The 23184-nt window shown below is 42.3% G+C and overlaps 1 protein-coding gene across 1 annotated transcript in view; it reads right to left on the reverse strand.

Annotated features, from left to right (window-relative positions):
* Window positions 1-23184, reverse strand: part of LOC112110920 (leucine-rich repeat and calponin homology domain-containing protein 1-like) — a 243568-nt gene that overhangs the window by 18847 nt on the left and 201537 nt on the right. The window contains exons 17-19 of the mRNA XM_026648974.2: window positions 9034-9143; window positions 6454-6591; window positions 1979-2056 (exon numbers count right to left, since the gene is read on the reverse strand). Of these exons, the coding sequence (XP_026504759.1) occupies window positions 1979-2056; window positions 6454-6591; window positions 9034-9143 (326 nt within the window). The remainder of the gene's footprint in view (window positions 1-1978; window positions 2057-6453; window positions 6592-9033; window positions 9144-23184) is intronic.

A 23184-nucleotide genomic window follows, 5' to 3' on the forward strand; every position in this document is an offset into this window, starting at 1 on the left:
ATCAACAGTTACGTGTCATCTCTGTTTACTCACTAACATTAAAACAACAATAATTGTTGTTACTCAGTAAGCTGATTTACTGCAATTTAACAAGAAAATTCAGATTTAAGATTATTGCCTCATCTGAGCTTGTCACACTATGCTGTGGCATTCAAGGGATCTCATGTTAATATACTGCTCCTTGGATATTTTTATGACAATTGATTTTCTTTTTTTAAAAGACCCAATTAAAAACAGCCACCTTCCTCCTCTCCCTTCCCCGAAAAGGCCACTTCCCGGCAACTCTGATTATGAGTACATCCAAGGGTGGCTCACATCTCACTAAACATTCCACACACAGGCTGCATACATTTTGACACAATATTCTCATGACAGGGAGACATGCCGTCTGATTTCTGAAACTAGTCTTTTATCCCACAATATGCAGCCATTCTAATATTATTATGAATATTTTACATTACATAACTTTATGAAAGCAGTTACTGTGCATTAATAAACTCTAACAGCTGGTCAATATAATCATTTTAAAAATAGAGACCTAATTCATAACACTATGGATTACAAAATTTAATTTTAACAGAAATTCATTGTAGTTATAAGAACAATCCTCCCTCCCAATCCTTCTTCAAATTGCAGAAAGGGAAAAAACACTTTGTTTTCCTGTCCTTCAAACAGAGGTCAGACTAACGGATTTCTTCACATTCTGAAAAAGGAATCCTGTCATAATTTAAAAACTTTGTATTCAAGTCTCATCCCAAAGTAAAAACAAAACTAAACATGTTTTTAGACTCCTGAAAGAAAACCTTAAAATAAAAGTGCTCTCAGAGCCTTAGTTATACTGTTGGCAAAAATACGACGACAACATTAAGTAATGGACAGTTTTATGTTTGTAGTTTTATATTTTACTGCATTAAAAACTAGTTTGTACACAAACTAATTCCTCATACTGAAGGCCAATTGCTTGAAACGAAATTGTCTTTAATTACATCAGACATATTTTTAGATACTGGAACAGATTCTGATCTAAACTGTACCAGTGTAAATCCAGAGTAACTAAACTGTATCATAATGAGCTACTCCAGTGTAATTTTTATCAGAATATGGACTACTGGCATTCTCTACAGAAACCTGAACATGTAAAATCTTAAACTTTCTTGCGTTTACTCCATTTAGTCATTTCTACAATGATAGTTTAACATCACAGTAGAACGTCACTCATTTGCATTTTGCTAATCTGCACATTCCTCTCCTTACATCTCAGCAAAAATGTAAGAGTGCTGAGATGAGATCTCATATTACCAATTTCTTTGACAAAATGTACTACAAAATATGTAATAATACAGTATAAAGTATAAATACTTAAAACTAAACTAAGCTTGTAAAATAAAAGCACCAAGTAAAACACAGTTATCACTCTTTAAAAACTTGCTAATTTTTCCTTATATAAAACTAATATTATCTACTTGCCGTATTTACTAGTTATTTTCTATAGGAAATATAAGGAGGTATTGAGATTACTGAAAATACTCTTATCTACCTATCTATGGCAAAACAGGCATGTTTACAAAAATGACTATTATCCATTTTGTTATACATTATACTTGTTTTATTGTTGAGTTTTCTAATTCACAAAATTCAGTCGTTTCTTAATGGGTCTTCTAGTCATGAGGGGAATTAGACCCCAATCCAGCAATGCCTTTAATCACAATAAATCTCACTAAAGACGGTAGGACTATAAACTCGTGAATATCTCACATGAACACCTTAATAGGACAATTCATGTGCTTAAAGCTAAGGGCATATATAAGTGCATTGTTGAATGAGGGTGTAAATGTTCTACTGTAATATTTCATAAAATAAGACGAATAATTTTAGCGATGTATAAAATAAAGAGCCTTCAAGTGTAAAATAACACATAATTTATGCTTTTTGGTGTGTTTTAGGTCACAGGATATTGATGGACATAATTAAAAATTACCTCTGGTATACCCAGTTTCCTACATGCATCCAGAAAGTTTTCCACATTTCTCCTGCATTTGGCCATGCTAAGTTTAGGCTGCAAGAACAAGAGACCATAGATTAATGTGACAGAAGCTAATAATGTACAGTAGTCATCATAAAATTCTGCCTATTAAATGACGTTTCTACTGCTGATGCAATATTTAGGTTAGGCTGTTCCTGAAAAAGAAATTAGGAAATGGTAAACAGCAGATTGACCAACATCTAATAACTGACATACTGAACTGCCAACGTACTAGTGTCCTAGTGCCACGATGTCTCCCTGCCACCACCCATCCACCACGGCAGTGACCTCTATGGCACTAGCAAGGGCACAACAGTGGAGGAGGCCAGTGCACTCTATAAGGCTACGTCTTCACTACCCGCCGATCCGGCGGGTAGCAATCGGTTTATCGGGGATCGACTTACCGCGTCTCGTGAGGACGCGGTAAAATCGATCCCTGATGGCTCTACCGTCGACTCCGGAAATCCACCTCGACAAGAGGCGGTAGCGGAGTCGGCGGCAGCGCGGCAGCGGTCGACTTTCCCGCGTCCTCACCGCCAGGTAAGCCGACCTAAAATACGCAACTTCAGCTACGGTATTCACGTAGCTGAAGTTGCGTATCTTAGGTCGGAACCCCGCTGTAGTGTAGACCTAGCCAAAGTGTCCAAGTGTATGACTACACTGCAATTAAACATCCACGGCTGGCCTGTGTCAACTGACTCGGGCTCATAGGGCTCGGGCTACGGGACTGTAAAACTGCAGTCTAGATGCTTGGGCTGGAGCCTGAGCTCTGGGACCCCACAAAGGGGGAGGGTTCCAAAGCCTGAGTTCCAGCCCGAGCATCTGCACCACAATTTTACAGCCCCACTACCAGAGTCAGCTAACATGGGCCAGCCAAAGCTATTTAATCGCAGTGTAGATATACCCCAACTCAGGCTGCGACCTATCTCAGCAGCTGGTCAGAGGACACTTTCAGATGGTCTATAAACCTCCAGAAAGATGCTAAGAAATAAGAGCGTGGAAACCTTTCCTTTCCCATTGTGTTTTTGTAGTTGAGGGTTTTTTTCTGCTTTTTAAAATTCATAATCATTGTCATGGTTTTCATTCATTTCTATTTCTCTGTGTTTTGCAATTCTGTTAATGCAGTTCTTTGAGTTGGGTATATGTTCTCCTTACTAATGCACGTTAGTAGTAGTAGGAATTTTTAGTAATGATGTTCACATTGCATTACAGACTCTGAAGTGGAATTTGCTTCCATGTTCTTCTGAAATGTGCTACATACCATACAATTTCCCTTCTATGCTCTCTTTTCTTCCTCTCAATATCAGCCTGTCTCTCTCTGTGTCACTCTCATACGGCTCAGCTGCACTGAGAGTCTCCCATGTCAATCACTATCTCTTAATTTCCATTGGATGACCATGGAAATTTCACTCAGCCTATACACTCTCAAATCAGGCCTCATTTATGCAAGGACATTCAGGAAAGTGAAAATGAATTAAAGTGATGAAGATAATATGCATAAAAAAAACATATTAAACTCTCATGTGGATGCTCTCATTCAGAATTAAAGTGGCCTTAGTTCGTTGCTGTTTAATTTTTCAGGAGGCCACTTTACAAACGTGCAGCTTTTGGGTACACTTGCTTTTGTGCATGTCCAGTCTCTAGTTCTGAAATCGGGAGTGCATCCAACTCACTACTGGGCTCAGTTTGTGCACATGAAAGTCTGGCTAGCAAAGTTCTGAAAATCTGTCCCCTCTAATAATCATGTGCAGTGGAAGACTGGCTTACCTGCAAGAAGTGGTAATACTTCTCAAATGGGAATTTTACAACCCAAACATCTCAGGCTGTTTTAGGATGTGTATAAAGGGAATCATAGTTCTTTCACATTTAATTTTTGGATATTATGAGGAGAACTTGATATATGATTTCAACATACATTAAGAAGAGTTGTACAAACTATAATGTCGTTTCTATATTTTTCACATTGGTTCTTTTATCATATCGATTTTTAATTAAAAACCTTCCAATTCATTTTTACAATTACTTCCTTAGTCTTTTAGAATTTCAAAGATTCCTATAATATGATGTGTTCTTTGTCCTATTTGTCTGACTCAAGACTATCAAACCTCTTACAGTGGCATTCTGTGTCACCAAAGCCAATCCATTATTTCCCTACTTTAACAGAAAGAAGTGATAATGATATTCCTGACCTTTAAACTGAAAACTTATCAGCACCAAAAGAGACATTAGCTGCCTAGCATTCTCCAGAACATTTCTTCTCAAAGTTAACGATGTGTCAGCAAGGCCTTAAAGTGTTTTGTAAAACACTAAGAACAACCTTTTAGCCTTGGAAATTCAGGTCTTGCCTACTCTGCGAGTCTCTGAAGTGAAATGTGACATGACAAGAATCAAGTGGTTTAAAACCAACAACTGAAAATATAAAATGATGGGGTCAAAATTAGCTGTTACCACTCAAGAAAGAGATCTTGGAGTCATTGTGGATAGTTCTCTGAAAACACCCACTCAATGTGCAGTGGCAGTCAAAAAAGTTAACAGAATGTTAGGAATCATTAGGAAAGGGATCGATAATAAGACAGAAAATATCATATTGCCTCTATATAAATCCATGGTATGCCCACATCTTAAATACTGCATGCAGATCTGGTTGCCCCATCTCAAAAAAGGTATAGTGGAATTGGAAAAGGTACAGCAAAGGGCAACAAAAATGATTAGGGGTATGGAACAGCATCCATATGAGGAGAAATTAATAAGACTGGGACTTTTCAGCTGGGAAAAGAGACGACTAAGGGGAGATATGATAGAGGTCTATCAAATCATACCTGGTGTGGAGAAAGTAAATAAGGAAGTGTTATTTACCCCTTCTCATAACACAAGAACTAGGGATCACCAAATGAAATTAACAGGCAGCAGGTTTAAAACAAACAAAAGGAAGTATTTTTTCACACAACGCACAGTCAACCTGTGGAACTCTTTGCCAGAGGTCGTTGTGAAGACCAAGACTATAACAGGGTCAAAAAAGAATTAGATAAATTCATGGAAGATAGGTTCATCAATGGCTATTAGCTCTGAAGTGTCCCTAGCTTCTGTTTGCCAGAAGCTGGGAATGGGCGACGGGATGGATCACTTGATGATTATCTGTTCTGTTCATTCCCTCTGGGGCATCTGGCATTGGCCACTGTCGGAAGATGGACCATTGGTCTGACTCAGTATGGCCGTTCTTATGTTCTTATGAAAGGGATACATTTTTTTAGCCATGATTGAAAACTCCTTGTTTTTTGTTAAAATCTATATTCTTAAAAGCCTTAGCAGATCACCTTTACAATCAGCATGCCTCTCTCAGAATTAAAGATAAGGCTTTATTTAACAAACATTTAACCAAAGGTACACTCAGAAAAACTGCACAACTTTATGCATCGTATTTTGAAAATACAGGAAACCTCTTTAGAATCAAAGTGACATCAGAAATCTAGAACAGAAATGTCCCCACTAAGGGAAACCAAGTCTTCCATAAATACAGGAAAAATCCTGAAGAAAGTTGAAAAGAAAAGGCAATTAGGTTTGAAAAAAGTGTACGCAAGTAGATTTGGTACAAAAAAATCCTTGATGGCCCTGCAATCAGATCCATATGCCCTAGTGCCTTTGGGGAGTCAAAGATTGCAGGACTAGATCATATGTTTCTCTTCTGTCCTGTCTGTGACAAAAAATGAGTTGTTTCCATATTTAACAAAAAAACAAAACAAAAAAATCTTGCTATGTAGGATTGTTGTTAACTCAATAAATTGCTAATCTCATTGTAGCATAATGTTTCCCACATGTTTAGAGTGCTGTAAATCTGCAGATATCCACTTTATATCTGCGGATATAGGTATCTGCAGATGTGGATGCGGATACCCATGGACCATTTTCGTGGATTCCGGAATGGATGCGGATACAAATTTTGTATCCACCCCAGGCTCTACACATGCTTATTAGAGTATATTATAAATCATACTGTATGCTATGACAGAACACATTAACAATGCACCAGGAAGTGGAGAAAGTAGGAAAGTATCCACTGGAACAAAATCTTGTCAGAGGATAATGATCACCTGCCACAACATAAACAGGAAGGCATTTATGGAAAAATCTGACCTCCTGCAATCTAGATGGTATAGACAACAAACCTATCATGAGCTTCAGCCAGTCACAGATCAGTTTATTCATAATAAAAGAGAGAGAAGTGTATGTGGTTTTTTTTAAATAGCTCCAGTACTTCATTTTTATGAAGATTTGAGTTACTGCCAATCTGAACTGGGGGGGGGGGGGGAGAGAAGGGAAGTACACGTTTGTAGGCATGAACACTACTCACCACCCAATGACTGTTTTTCAGAAGTAGATTTTATTTGATAATAAAGCTTTAGTTTTTCTTTTTAAAAAAAAATTTGACTTACTACTGCTGGTGAGGGTACATGGATACTTCCCACAGATCGAGGACGAATGTGATTGACTAAATGACAGAGAACGACCCCATCCATAAGAGCAGACCCCAAGTCTTCAGGCAAACAAATCTTTAGTCTCATTTCAATGTTCTATAAAAGAAGAACAAACATGTCACCACTTTTACACAGAATTAGAAAGAACCACCTCCCACAAAAGCAAATGTCCATATTCTCTATCACGTCGCCATGCCTTTTCCCATGCTACCCACTATTGCAGTGAATCCTCACCCAAGTCCAGTTTGTCAAGCCACCACATCTCCATTTAAATTGCTCCTAAAAAAACCCCAAAACACCACACTGCCTCATTCCAGGTCACCCACTGGAAATGTAACTTATGAAAAAACAATCACTTTAACGGTGCCAGAAATGAGTAACCACATCATCTTATTACGGTAATGCTTGTCCTTCCTCATTGCATCACCCTGCCAGCACCATACTTTGCTACTCTTGCTTGTTGCCTCATATCTAAAATTATTCTTTTTATTATAGTAGCACCCAGAATCCCGAGTCAGGATCAGAGCCCCATTGCATTAAGCCCTGTACAAACACAGAGTAAAAGATGGCCACTCCTCAAACAGCTGAAAAGAAACAAGTGGGCGTAACAAAAATTGGAAAGAATGCAGAAGGGAGGACAAGGTTGGATCTGTAATGTGCACTACTGGGTAAAAATATGAAAATTCCCTACTCAGACAAAAGGGGCACTTTAATTAAATAAATGTCAAGTTGCAAAACACTCAGCAAAGTAGGGCACTTTGAAAATGTTTACAAATTTTCTGGCAAAAAACCATTGCATTTTGTTACAAACGTGTAACTTTTATTGATTTAGGCTCCAATCTTGCAAACGCTTTGGCATGTGTGTAACCTTATGGATATGAGTAGTCACATTATCTTAGCCTGGAGTTTTCATACTCTTTCCCAGTAGAGCACATTATTATTATTATTTATATAGTACCCCAAACTATGTTATGTCCTTTAGAGAACAGATAAAAATATATCATCCCTGTCCCTTGCATTCCCTCCCCATTTCTGTCCGTTTGTTAAAATTCACTAGTTGCAAGAGGTGTTTACCAGTAATAGGTAACAAGCTCTGATTGCTGTAATGAGCCAATCAGTAACAACTACAAATTTGTGCACACTGCCAGTCTATGCTAAAATAGTTACCTCTGTTCTCCTTCCTCCGTCTGTTTGTCCATGTCACCCAACTCCTCTATCTTGTCTTTTAGACTGTAAACTCTTTGGGGCAGGAACAGTAATTTACAATATGTGGTATTCAGCCTATCACACACCCTACTGAGGCCTCTAGGTGCCACTGTTTTATAAACAGCAGCAGCAGCGAAGCTAAAATGAACCATGCAGGCACCAGATAGGCATATGTGCAAAGTGTAAGGGAGGCAGAAGAGGTGGTGTTGTGCTTAACTAAATAACCCTTCTAAACATTATCTGGGGAGCAGAAAAGCCCTTACTTATTTTAGAAAAGATTTTTTTTTTTTAAATTCAGTACATATTTAAAAGTTGTTCTATCAAGAAAATATATATGTTTTAAATTAGTCAATGGACAAAATTCAAGTTGATCATCATAATGCCAGATGATGCTACTATTCACTTGTAACACCAAATGTATTTTAAACCAATAGTAATGTAAAATTATCTCATATAACTTTAGCAGATGTAATGCAATGAATGCTACAGACACATATAAGAACACTTTGTATTTGGGACCGCTTGCAACTGAAGATCTTAACACTCAACACTCTTTGCAGTAATTATCTCATCACTATTTTATAGATGGTGAAACTGAGGCACAGAGAGGTTTATAGATTTTAAGGCCACAAGCGACCACTAATACACAGGCATACTGCAATACACAGGCCATAGAACCTCACCCAGTAATTCTGCATCAAGTCCATAACTTCTGTTTAAGCTATAGTTTATCTTTTAGAAAGATACCCAGTTTTGATTTAAAAATCTCAAGTGATGGAGAATCCACCATATTGCTAGGTAAATTGTTGCAATGCTTAATTATCTATACTTTAGAAATAAAGCACTAATTTTGGTCTGAATTTGTCTAGCTTCAACTTCCAACCACTGGATCTTATTATGCCTTTATCTGCCAGATTAAAGAGCCACGCCCACCATCAGAAACCTCTTCCCCATGCAGGTACTTGTACACTGTGACTAGGTCACCTCTTAACCTTCTTTTGGATGAACTAAATAGATAGAGCTTCTTAAGTCTCTCAATGTAAGATCTCTTGTCCAGACCTCAAATAATTCTTGTGGCTCTTTCTTGAATCTTTTCCAAATTTGTCAATGTTCTTTTTGAAGTATAGACATCAAAACTGCATACAGTATTCCAGTCATGGTCTCACTAATGCTGTATACAGAAATAATGCCACCTCCCCACTCTCTGATATTCCCCTGCTCATACATCCAAGCACTGCTTTTCCCCTAAGATTAGGTAGCTTTCCCAAGGGCAAACAGGAAATACATGCTTTAGCCGCAAATCTGCAGCCCTTCACATTGTTTTTCACATACCTCACGGAATTGCTCCACAAGCTCTTTCTCTTCTCTCATCTGTTCCATTTTCCTCCGAATTGTAAATTGAGGGTCTATGGATTCCAAATTTCTCTGTGGTCTTAAAAATACTGTGATTTTAAAGAGAGAGATGTTTAGTAAAAACAAGCCATCAAAAACTTTTGCTTTATTAATTTTCAGATTAAACAAAATCCTTATTCACGGTCCCAATTATGTCTGTTGGACGATTTCCCGGAGAGCATATAGAAAGAAAATCTGATATAGAACTACAATCATAAAAGTGTATTTGCTTGGGGGGTGCTCATAACAGAATTAATGTATTATTGATATAAGTGGAATATACAGACATCATTCAGGGCCATATCCTATGGTCTTGACTGGGAATTTTACCAAATTCGCACAGCATTTGTCCCGTGGAGTTTTTGATCTGTTGTTAGAAGTCTCGCTACTTCTATCATAGGACTCCTCTCTAAGTCTTTTAGTTAGATCCCAGTCCTACAAGGTGCAGGACTCCAATGGAACTGAGAGTATTCAGCACCTTGCCGGATCAGACTCATAGCACTCTCCAATTATTCATGACTATCTTTCATCTCGCCCTTCATCAAACAAAAAAAACGGTTACTCACCTTTGTAACTGTTGTTCTTCGAGATGTGTTGCTCATATCCATTCCAATTAGGTGTGCGCGCGCTGCGTGCACGATCGTCGGAGAATTTTCTACCCTAGCAACACCCGGTGGGTCGGCTGTGGAGCCCCCTGGAGTGGCGCCTTCATGGCGCTGGATATATACCCCAGCTGACCCAGCGCCCCCTCAGTTCCTTCTTGCCGGCTACTCCAACAGTGGGGAAGGGGGGCGGGTTTGGAATGGATATGAGCAACACATCTCGAAGAACAACAGTTACAAAGGTGAGTAACCGTTTTTTCTTCTTCGAGTGCTTGCTCATATCGATTCCAATTAGGTGACTACCAAGCCTTACCTAGGCGGTGGGGTCGGAGTGAGACATCGCTGTGTGCAAAACCGCTGATTCGAATGCAGCATCGTCTCTGGACTGCTGTACAAGCGCATAATGAGCGGCGAAGGTGTGGACCGATGACCAAACTGCAGCTCTACAAATGTCCTGGATCGGGACTTGAGCCAGGAAGGCAGTCGAGGAGGCTTGGGCCCTCGTGGAGTGGGCGGTGAGGCGCGGCGTCGGGGCACCGGCCAGGTCGTAGCAAGCACGAATGCAGGACGTGATCCAAGAGGAGAGACGCTGCGAGGAGACCGGTAAGCCTTTCATCCGGTCGGTCACTGCAACGAAGAGTTGTGTCGTCTTTCTAAACGGTTTCGTACGCTCAATATAGAAAGCCAGGGCCCTGCGTACGTCCAAGGAGTGCATACGTTGGTCTTGACGGGTGGCGTGCGGCTTAGGATGGAAGACCGGGAGAAATATATCCTGGTTCACATGAAAACCTGATACTACCTTGGGAAGAAAGGCAGGGTGGGGGCGAAGCTGCACCTTGTCTTTGTGGAAGACTGTACGGAGGCTCAGACGTGAGCGCCCTGAGTTCAGAAACACGTCTTGCTGAAGTGATGGCTACAAGGAAGGCTGTCTTCCAAGATAGGTAAAGGAGTGAGCAGGTAGCCAATGGCTCGAACGGGGGCCCTGTGAGCTTGGAGAGAACCAGGTTAAGATCCCATGCCGGAACGGGTTGGCGTTGCTGTGGGTATAGCCGGTCTAAGCCCTTGAGGAATCTGACGACCATCGGGTTAGAGAAGACCGAGGAAGCTTGTTCTCCTGGGTGGAACGCCGATATAGCGACCAGGTGAACCCTGACTGAAGATATCGCCAAGCCCTGCTGTTTCAGGGATAGGAGATATTCGAGTATAAGTGGAATTGACGCCTGCAAGGGGGGCGTGGCCCGCTGTTCGCACCAACAGGAGAACCGTTTCCACTTGGCTAAATAAGTGGTCCATGTAGAGGGCTTTCTACTTCCCAGCAGAATCTGTTGCACGGGATGTGAGCATCGTAGCTCTGTCCGATTCAGCCATGGAGCATCCACGCTGTGAGGTGGAGCGATTTCAGGTCGGGGTGACAGAGTCGGCCGTGGTCCTGAGAGATCAAGTCTGGGCACAAGGGAAGCGTGATCGGAGTTTGCACCGATAGCTCCAGAAGCGTGGTGTACCAGTGCTGTCTTGGCCAAGCTGGAGCGACTAGAATCATACGTGCCTTGTCTCTGCGTAGCTTGAGCAGCACCCTGTGGACCAGTGGGAATGGAGGGAAAGCGTAGAACAGCTGGTCTCTCCATGATAGGAGGAAAGCATCCGACAGGGAGCCCGGAGATCGTCCTTGGAGGGAGCAGAACACGTGGCATTTCCTGTTGGCTCGTGAGGCGAACAGGTTGACCTGGGGAAATCCCCACCTCTGAAAGATGGAATGGATGATATCCGGGCGAATCGACCATTCGTGCGTTTGGAAGGATCTGATGAGATGGTCCGCCAGAGTGTTCTGGACTCTAGGGAGGAACGATGCCATGAGATGTATCGAGTGGGCAATGCAGAACTCCCACAGGTGAATGGCCTCTTGGCATAGGGGAGACGACCGGGCTCCTCCTTGCTTGTTGATGTAGAACATGGCCGTGGTGTTGTCTATGAGGACTGACACGCAACAGCCATGTAGGAGACCAAGAAATGCCTGACACGCTAGGCGCACCGCCATCAGCTCTCGAACATTGATGTGCAGAGCTAGTTGGGATGCGGTCCACAGGCCCTGGGTATGGTGCTCCCTGAGGTGAGCGCCCCACCCTAGAGATGAAGCGTCTGTGACCAGGTGCAGGGAGGGTTGTGGGGCATGAAATGGCACTCCTGCGCAAACCGCCTTGTGATCCAGCCACCAGGTGAGGGAGGTCAAGACCGGGTTCAGAACCGTGACCACCATGTTTAGGTTGTCCCGATAAGGACGGTACACCGACGATACCCAGGCCTGAAGTGGGCGAAGCCGAAGTCTGGTATGCCTGGTTACGTAAGTGCAAGAGGCCATGTGACCCAACAGGCCGAGGCACGTCCTTACTGTGGTAATCGGGAAGACCTGGAGTCCGTGGATGATGGTTGCGATGGTGTGAAACCGAGTGTCTGGCAGAAGAGCTCGGGCGAGTCTGGAGTCTAAAACTGCCCCGATAAACTCTATCCTCTGGGTTGGCTCCAGAGTGGACTTTTCTTTGTTGAGAAGAATGCCTAACTCGTGGAATGTTTGTAGTATTATCTGGACGTGCGCCTGAACTTGCTCCCTGGTTCGGCCGCGCACAAGCCAGTCGTCTAGATACGGGAACACCTGTATCCTTTGTCGACGAAGGTATGCTGCCACGACAGCCATACATTTGGTGAACACTCTCGGAGCCGCGGACAATCTGAAGGGAAGGACGGCAAATTGGTAGTGCACATTGTTTACTACGAATCGAAGGAAGCGCCTGTGAGGGGGGTAGATTGCTATATGAAAATATGCATCCTTCATGTCGAGGGCGGCGTACCAGTCTCCAGGATCCAGGGAAGGGATGATGGTCCCCAAGGAGACCATGCGGAACTTCAACTTTACTATGAATTTGTTGAGTCCGCGTAAGTCCAAAATGGGTTGCAGACCCCCTTTTGCTTTGGGGATCAGGAAGTAGCGGGAGTAAAACCAACAGCTATCTACAAGAACTAACGAGTAAAGCTAGGGAGAGTGGAGAACAGCTATGCCGCGCTCCACAGTTCCAACGACCGTCACGGGCGGTAAGAAGGAACTGAGGGGGCGCTGGGTCGGCTGGGGTATATATCCAGCGCCATGAAGGCGCCACTCCAGGGGGCTCCACAGCCGACCCACCGGGTGTTGCTAGGGTAGAAAATTCTCCGATGATCGTGCATGCGGCGCGCGCACACCTAATTGGAATCGATATGAGCAAGCACTCGAAGAAGAATTATGTGTTTGACTTCTAAAAACTGAATGCCTATTACAGCACCTCTGAAGGCTCGCCTACACTAGAGACTCCCATTTCATGTGCAGTATTGAACTAGGTCCATACAGAGTTTTCCTACAACCACTCCTGGTGCTATGGATTATTTCATCCATCCTGTAACTTCGGGCACAGCAGGGACATAAACTCTACGGTACCTAATGTATATTTGCACTTTTAAACATTTTTGTTGTGTTCCAATGACAGCTTTTACTGGTTCTTTCTTGTACATGTATCATGAGGGCTATGCCCACCGATGCCCTCCCACACTGTAGATACCATGGCAGAGGATCACCAGTTCTTGTGGCTGGACTGACTCTAGGCTTGCTCATGCATCATGAAAAGTGACAAGTGCTCAAGAAGGGATGTAACTTGTATTTATTACTTTTCTTTTTATGTAATGTGACACCCTTAGGTGGGTCATCCACATGGGGAGTTAAACCCAGGTCCTCTGGTTCTAAAAGCATAAAACTCAACTGCCTGAGCTAAAAGATGCAGCTTTGTTAGCTCAAGGTTGTAGCAGACTCAAACCTCTATGTGGTTCAGCCACCACTTGTCATTTGACACCACTGGGTTAGCCATTGGCTGCAGGATGCAACCCAGACCTGTTAGGTTGAAGTCATCAGCAGGCTCAACCACCTCTATGCATTGTACAGCCACTAAAGGGCTGCTGGTGGTGTGTGTGTGTGTGTGTGTGGGGGGGGGGTGTAACAGCGCCACACTGAGTAAGCAAAGGATATGGTTATTTCCAGATTTTTAGATTTTGTTGCATTGCTGTTTTGCTTTGTTTCTTTTGTTAGGATTATTTCCTGCCCCCCTGAACTAATGCTTTCCTTTTTTTGGTCTCCCTCTGGATACTGAGATGGGAGTGGTCTGGTCCTGGTGCAGGAAGAGGAATATATTCACAGACTCCTCCATAAGACTCAGCTAGTTACTCTCCATCTCCCTCATCTCCTGCAATGGGTGGGGGAGTTTTGGTGAGCCAGGGCTTGTTCAAAATGCGGGAAGAAAAGTAGGGGATGAAGTTTTGGTCATTAAGATACATAGAGAAGGAAGAAGTCATGTATATCTGTAAATGCAAATGTCCCAAATGGACAGATTGCTAATAGCCATTAGTGATGTAGGGGAGAGACCTCAATATTTATATAAAATATTAATAAAATTATTATAAATCTTTTCATTAAGTTGTTACAAATTTGTTTATGCCTCTACTAAACGTCAAGAAATAGCTACAAATATGTTACAGCCAGGATGCTTGGATATATAACAGTACATATGTTTAGCTAAGCATGTTACAAAATGTTAAAGTTAATCCAAGAAGTTCCAGAAGGTTTCTGCTTCTATCTTCCAAGATCAAGCAAACATCAAAAAGACAAAACATGTAAAACATTAATGTTTTAAGTAGAGGCCTAACTGTAAAAAGGAATGTAGGTATGTTATGCGAGCAATAAATCTGGGTTGGAAAGTGGCAACACCAACCCCATTTCTTTTCAAAGGAAAAATCTCTGCTTGTGTTTTTGAAACTCCAGGATAAACATGTGTAGTTGGAAATGTTTTAAACGTTTATTTCTTAAATATTGAAACGACAAACACCTTTTGAGATGTGTATTTGCAAATATTTTGTATCAAAATGCAAGCCTTTATGTAACTGCCTGATATTATTACAGGAATAATAAGATGTTTTATGTAGAAATATAGCAAGGTCATTTGATGCTATAACCAGTTACTAACATAAGAAGCCATTTAAGTATAGAACATTTATATTAATGGAGAATTAATTAATTACTGGCAGTGTGCAAGCAAACTCTCACCCAAATCAGGAAGATAAGAAAATCATCATTCCAAAAACTGTCATATAGAATCAACAACTTGAGCTAAAGACTTTCTAAAAGTTATTTAATTTTAAGAGACTCTTTTGAGAACTAAAAACTTTTATATAAAGACCAGGAGTGTTTGGACTTTCTGAAAGCAGAATTTAATTTCCTAACAAGCTCTAATAAAACTGAAAGACTCTCAGAGACTGGACTGAATAAAGACTAGCTTTGAAAGTTATCTGATGCTTTCTTGCCACAAGAAGAACAAAGGCAATTAAAGAAATGCTGCATATATTCATTAAACAGACTGCATATTCAGGAGCTGAAAGTGTCATGTAAGCCAACATAAAGGTGGCAGCAACCGACTTTCAATCTGAACAGGTCTGAAAGAGGTGTGTTTTCCTGTATTTTAATGAAAACAGGAAGAAGAAAGGTATAAAAACTCTAAGTGAGCACCTGTCACACACCCAGTCTGCTACCCTGCTCAAAGACAGCTCTTCACAAGCAAACTGCCACAGACATGTAAGAAAAGCAGGGAAGACTCAAAAAGAAACCAAACCAAGCAAAATCTCCACAAGACTTTAACATGGATTGATGAGAGAAAGTTAACAAGGACGCTGCCAAAGGAATAGGTTTAAAACTCTTGTAATGACTTTGTTGGAATGTTTAAAAGCTGTAGTACCCTAAAAGCCTAATGGTATCATGACCCATATGTCTCAAACCTGTCTGCAGGGTACATGGGTACTGTCAAACCAGGATGCCTTTCTCCAGTTGATATCAATCATCTTTGATGACCTACACCAAGCTTGAATGGCCAAGGCTGGCCTGAGGAGACTCCGTCAGGGGCAAGGCACAGTGGCCTCCTCTGAGCACACTTCTGCCATCTCAGAGTAGAGACAGCATGGAATGAAGCAGCAAATCTGAACCAGTTCTGCTGGTGCTTGTAGGAAGAAATCAGAGGTGAACTGGCTCATGTAGAGATGCCTATGAACCTAGACGCCCTTACTGACCTTACTAACCGCATAGATGATCGACTGTGAGAATGAAGAGAGGAGAAGGGAGGTTCCCTGCAGCTCCCCTACCCGCGTATACTGACATCTTCTGTATCACCCGCCAAACCTATGCAAGACAATTTGGCTCGTGAGCAGCTCAAACTTGAAGAAAAAAAATGCAGACAACAGCACCACCTGTGCTTCTACTGCAGTGAAGTTGGCCACGCTGTCTTGGCCTCCCCATTACAAATGCTGAGAAGCATGCGGAAGCAAGCCAGTCCAGGCATGATGGTGGGGGACCAGCCTGGGCCTTGACAGAATAGCATTTCCCTGTACCCTAAGTCCTCACTGAGACGCACCCTGAGCCCCATCCCGGGGCTTTCCATTTCCAGATGCCTATCCAGTTGCACATCTCGGGGGACCCCTGATAGATTTCTATTCAATGGGCCTTAATAGATTTGGGAGCAGAGGACAATTTTATGGATGCAGCTACAACTCAGGCCCTACAGATTCACCAGCTACACAAGGCTGTGCCTGACATGACTGAAACAATTGACAGCTCCCTGCTGTCTTCAGGTCCAGTTGTGGCGGAGACTATTTCACTGGAACCTGTTATTCAGGGACACAGAGAAATAACACAGTTTGGCATGATCCATTCCCCATATTTTCCCATGATCCTTGGCATCTCCTAGCTAACCCTTCATGATCCCATCATGCACTGGAGAGAACAAAAGGCCACTTTCCCATCAGAATTCTGCTGACGGCACGGCCAGGGTACAGTAAGTGTTGCACTCATACCCAAGAAGGTTCAAGTAGGTGTGGTTACCTGCATTGGTACACCTCCTAGGGGCAATTATGGAATCCCCCCCACTCCCCCTCCAAGTACTGTGACTACACCAACATCTTTGAGAAGAATGCAGAAAGCCTGCCCTGATACTGGAACTATAATTATTAATTAATAATTTAATTTAAATTAATTAACTATGATTGTCTCACAGAACTTCAGTCAGGGACAAAGATACTGTTTGGGCAGATATTCATGTCAGAGCCTGAACTGGCTGGGTTGCGAGAATATCTCCAAGAGAACTCGGCCCGAGGCAGTGGTCATCTTCAAATCAGCTTCATCAGCCAGTGCCCCAGTCCTTTTAATAAATAAAAAAAAAGCAGCAGCTTCCGCTGCTGTGTTGATTACTGAGTCCTAAATCAAATAACAATCCAGAACTGTTACCCACTACCCCTAATTCCTGAGTTGTTGGACCGGGTGGGGGTTGCCCACTTAGTCACTAAACTAAATCTCCATGGAGCTTACAGTCTCATTCGTATTTGAGAGGAGGACAAATGGAAGACTGACTTTTGGACCCACTATGGCCACTTTGAATATGTAGTTATGCAATTTGGACTACCGCCCCAGCAACATTCCAGCACTTTGTTAACGATGTGCTATGAGACCTACTGGACCAGTTCATGGAGGTATACTTCAATAATATGTAGATCTTCTCAGATGATCTGAACTCCACTCACATCCACACAGTCCAGGAGAGACTATGATGACCCGGTCTCTATGCTAAACTTGAGAAGTGCGCATTTGATCAGACCTCAACCGAGTTCCCGGGTTTCATCCTGTGCCTGGAAAGATTCGAGATGGATCTGCACAAGGTACAGATTGTCCGCAATTGTGCAGTCCCCCACAAGGCGCATGACCTACAATGTTTTTTAGGCTTCACAAACTTTTTACCAGAAGTTTATTTCAAAATTTTTCAAAACAAGCCAAGCTCCTCACTGCCCTACTATCGAAAATCACCCAGTTCCACTGGTTGCCTGAGGCCCAGCACATATTTGAACAGCTAAAGCTTGCCTTCACCACTACTCCAGTATTGGCCCACCCAGACATGACCCAAGTTTTCGACGCCTCTAGCACAGCGATCAGTGCAGTCCTCTCCCAGAGGCATGGCCCCTAGCAAATACTGCACCCCATCTCCTACTAATCAAGCAAGCTTACCTCTGCTGAGCGAAGCTATGAGATTGTGGACAAGGAGCTCTTGGAAATTAAGACCACCTTCAAAGAGTGGTGACATTACTTGGAAGGGGCCCATCACCCGGTTCAAGTATTTACGGATCATAAGAACTTAGAGCACCTGTGCAGGGCCAAGACCCTAAACCAACAACAGCTCTGGTGGGCTTTAGTTTTCTCCTGGTCAAATTTACCTTGACCCACCAGCCTGGAACTAGAAATGGCAAGGCTGATGCCTTGTCCCAAAGATATGGCTCCGACACAACACAAGGACCGAGTCTGGAACCAGCCCACGTTATCAAGTCCCATAATTTCCTCAATGCGACTCACCACCAGGACCTGTTCATGCTCATCCACTCTGCCTCTGTCTCTGGAATTCCACTCGATGTGCTGGCCATTATCAACCAAAAACCACACAATACCTGGGAGGGGATGTTGTTTGTAAGGGACTGCATCTATGTTCCCCCAGGACCTGCGAGAGTTGCTCTTCAACTATGCTATGACTCCACCCTGGCAGGACACTTAGGGTGATTTAAAACCTGACAATTAATATCCTGGTTCTTCTGAGGGCACCGTATGTGCCGCACGAAAGAGACCTTTGTTGCTTCTTGAGAGGTGTGTGCCTGCACCATGATCCCAGACCAGAAACTCTGCAATCTGTTCCAACCTCTGGACACCCTATCTTGGTCCTGGAAGACCACTTCCTTAGACTTTGGAGTGGAACTACCAGAATCAAGTAGTTTCACAACTATCCTGACAGTGGTAGACTGCTTTACTAAAACGGCTCACTTCATTCCCTGCCTGGGTTTACCCTCTGCAGGGGAAACTGCTGGGCTCTAGATAAAGAAAATAGTTTGTCTTCATGGGCTCCTGGGTCACATCACCTCTGACCAGGGCCACACTTTACTGCCTGTTTCTGGCACAAGGCCATACGTCTATTAGAAGTCTACACGCACCTGTCCTCTGCCTACCATCCTCAGTCAAATGGCAAAATGGAAAGAATCAACCAGATCCTAGACCAGTACTCCCAATGCTACATCAATCATCACCATGATGACTGGCCTTCACTGTTACGATATGCTGAGTTTTCCTATAATAATGCAGACCCTGCATCCACAGGCCACAGCCCCTTTATCAACTATGGGTACCACCCCTTATTTCACCCACAGCTATCCCCATGCTCCCCCAACCCATCAGCCTCAGATCTAGTACAACACATCCATCATATCCAAGAGAAGGTGCAGGGACATCTTGAAAAGGTGAAGGAAGACTACATGCAGACAAGCACAGACAAAAGGGTACGCTGTAGGACAAAAGGTATGGCTTTTTACAGAACACCTCTACATGGACAAACCCTCTTGGAAACTGGACTTTGTTCTTTGGCCCGTACTGGATTTGGCAACAAATCAACTTGGTCACCTTCGAGCTCCAGCTCCCTTGATCCCTTGGAGTTTACCCTATATTCCATGGCTCACTTCTAAAGCCCTACGCTGATAACACATTTCCCCAAAGACCCCAATCACCACCCCGACTAGTGCTAGTACAAGGTCAGGAGGAATACATTGTTCACGAAGTCCTCAATTTTAAGATCAAGTGGGGCAAATTATGGGAGCTGATAGATTGGGAAGGTTACAGCCCAGAGGAATGCACTTGGGAGCAAGCAGAAAATGTTTACACTCCTGCCCTGGTTTGGGCCTTCCATAGGAGCCACCCTGAGAAACCTGGACTCACGTTGTCAAGAGGGCACTCCTAGAGGTGTGGGTGGTGTCATGACCCATAGATCTCAAACCCAGGTCTGCAGGTTTCATGGGAGCAACAATACTTCAACCCTCAACCTGGCAGCCTGGTGACAGTGGCTTACCTGGGACCCATGAAGTCCAACCCCAGAGTGAGGCTCTGCCCCTGAAGTTTGATTGGCCCAATGGCTCTACTTAAGCCAGTGGCAGCAACAAGAAGCTGTCCCAAACTATTGGGCTCCACCATGCTCTGGACTCTGTGCTTTCTGCTGTTTGATTTCCTGGCATCCTTACCCAGCTTGACTCTTGGCATCTGCCTTGTGGTTCCTGACCTCCATTTTGTTTCCTGCCTCTGACCCCCTGGTAGCCTAACCTGGCCTGAGTCTGGTTCCTGACTCATGGTTCTCATCTCCAGTTTGTCTCCTGCTTCTGATCTCCTGGTATCCTGACCCAGCTGACTCTTGACTCCTGTCTCATGACTGCAGACTCGCTCCCACTATTAGGTCTGGCTGTCCATGATCTGACCACGATAAACAGTTTCTTCTGTTATTCACCAAGTAGTTGATATGTATTCCTGGAGAGGAAATAGGGGCTAAACATTGGCAAATAGAGAAATAGTGGAATCTAACTGGATTTAAGATAATAAATAATCATAACTGGACTGTCTTAAGGACAGCTCCTTAAATGGCTTCTTTTAAGGAACTCATTTAAGTATTTTTTTCAATTTTCATAGGATTTAGTTAAGGTTGCTTACTTTGCCCAACTATAAACTGTTAAGGTTATTAAGTAGTAGACAGGCTTCATTTGCTCTTGAACTATTTTGCCCACACATAAACAGTTTTAAGTATCTAATAAGATACTAAAACTGAATTCACAATAATTTTGGGAAATAATAAACTTTAGTCTTAACTTACCAAGAGAAAGGCGCCTCCCCAGAGGCGGTTCACTCTCAAGGATGTAATCTCTGTTAAACTCTCTCCACAGAGAGACATACACAAGAGATTGTAATAGTAGTAACCAGTTTAATTTGTGTTCAGTCATTTGATGTTCTGTTTAATGTTTTCTTTTCCTTTCTTTAATAACAAAATAGCTGTGGTTAATAATTGTGATTATGTTGTATGTTCTTCTCTTGATAATGGTGTCCCCTAAGGTATGTTAAAGAACAAGAGCCACACCCTTGAGCCAGCAGGAAGAGAAACAATTAGTAAGAGCTGGCCTACCATTTCATGTTTCTCTAAACCAAGGGTTCTCACACTGGGGGTTGTGACCCCTCAGGGAGTTGTGAGGTTATTATACGGGGGTCATGAGCTGTCAGCCTCCACCCTGCTTCGCCTCCAGCATTTATAATGGTGTTAAATATAAAAAAAATTGTTTTTAATTTATAAGGGGCGAGGGGTTTGCACTCAGAGGCTTGCTGTATGAAAGAGGTCACAGATACAAAAGTTTGAGACCCACTGCTGGTTTTCAAACTTTTTCCATTTGTGAACCCCTAACATATTTCAAATGGAGATGCGGACCCCTTTGGAAATCTTACACATAGTCTGCGGACCCCCAGGGGTCCAAGGACCACAGGCTGAAAACCACTGCTCTAAACTAAATATGTTTAAAAAATTAATTTTTAAAAATAAAATTATTTGAAGGCCAACAATTTAAAACTACTTTCAATCCCAGTGGGAAATGAAAACTACACGTGAGCTCTTCTAAACCAAATACAGCAACTGCCAGTGACACCTACTGGTAAGAATAAAGAATTAAATTATTCTTTCTAATTGCATAATACAAAAGAAAGGTACAATATGGAATAAAAATAATAGTCATTGCTTTACTACTCAAATTAATTATTTCATGCGAACACTACACCTCTACCCTGATATAACGCGACCCGATATAACACGAATTCGGATATAACGCGGTAAAGCAGTGCTCCCAGGGGGTGGGACTGCACACTCCGGTGGATCAAGGCAAGTTCAATATAACGCAGTTTCACCTATAACGCGGTAAGATTTTTTGGCTCCCGAGGACAGTGTTATATCGGGGTAGAGGTGTATCTCATTTTTATTTAGGTTTGTTTTGGATAAATGTTTTAACTTTTATATCGATTTTCAAATTATGTAACACACTAGGAAAAAATGGAGTGTAAGGAAAGTTCAGATAAGTTCAACACAGGATGAATGCATGCTTACATGAGGCTCAATGAATCTGAAGGATCAATAAACTAAACTGTATCCTGGGATCTTCTGGGTCCTTGACAGGTTTGCTTATGTATTTGCATTAAGATTAAGAAGAAGAAAAAAGGTTCCTGCATGAGATACTTTCTTTGAAATCCCAGAAAGGGCTCATGAGTTGTGTTCATATATGTCCTGATATTAAAGTGACCAAATGAAATCTCTGCTTGGACCCAATGGCTGAAGGAATAGCTTGCACTGTTCTAGATGAGATGATGATTGCAGTGACTGCATAGTAAAATGCTTTATTAAAAATAATTATTTCAGGAAAAGCCACCAACTAGATGGTGGCAGAGCCTACTAGATAAGCCAGGGGTTGGCAACCTTTCAGAAGTGGTGTGCCAGTAATACATATTAATGTTTTTAGAAGGTCTCTTTCTATAAGTCTATAATATATAACTAAACTATTGTTGTACGTAAAGTGAATTAGGTTTTTAAAATGTTTAAGAAGCTTCATTTAAAATTAAATTAAAATGCAGAGCACCCCGGACCGGTGGCCAGGACCCGGGCAGTGTGAGTGCCACTGAAAATCAGCTCATGTGCCGCCTTCGGCGCGCGTGCCATAGGTTGCCTACCCCTGAGATAAGCAATAAAAACCAGCCCATCCAAAGATCTGTAAAAAAAAATAATAATTTAAAGAGCAGCATAGCAAAGCAAAGCTCCCACATTTTCAAAATATACCAGGGGGATTTAGCCACATGGCTTTCATTAAACTCCATGGTTGTTCTGTGGATAAATTCATGTGAATCTTATTTAAAATCCAAGGATAACAGATCACAAGCTAGTTATCAAATGCTCCCTATCAGATATCCACAACAGAACAAGACATATGAAGAAAAGGAAGATTGTGTTTTTAACAGTAAGTTAAAATGAAATACGGTATTCCTGTATCAGGCCAATTATTTTAATTGTTCCTAATGTTATAATAAAAAAATGAAAATACCTTACTACATTTATTAAGAATATCAGTTAAAAGTGTTAAGTAATTATTTACATTTCAAATTAGTAAACTTACTGTACAACTTAGACTAAACAATACTTAAAATTCTGGAAACTATTTAGATGTGTTGTATGTTCCCTATAATACCAAGGAAAATAGGTAAACACACACACACAACCAAATAAACATGCACCCCCCATCCACACTGAAACAGCAGACTTGAAAACTGTTGTCATCTCCATTCCAGTTTCAAGAGCAGCAACACTTCAAAATGCTCTGTACAAAAGGAATCATGCCAACGGCCACTGTTGTATGTTTTGTGTTTGAGTCTGCATCTATCTTGGAAATTTTTATCATGGTCTTCAATCATTCTAGCCTTGTTTATCTTGCTTATGTGCTGTGCTGAACTGGCGTGCTCCCGCATGAGAGAGAAACTGAACTTTCTCCAGTCCCATATTGTAATGAG

Source organism: Terrapene carolina, unplaced genomic scaffold (assembly GCF_002925995.2).
Source record: "Terrapene carolina triunguis isolate 2854851 unplaced genomic scaffold, T_m_triunguis-2.0 Scaffold17, whole genome shotgun sequence".
Lineage (NCBI taxonomy): Eukaryota > Metazoa > Chordata > Testudines > Emydidae > Terrapene > Terrapene triunguis.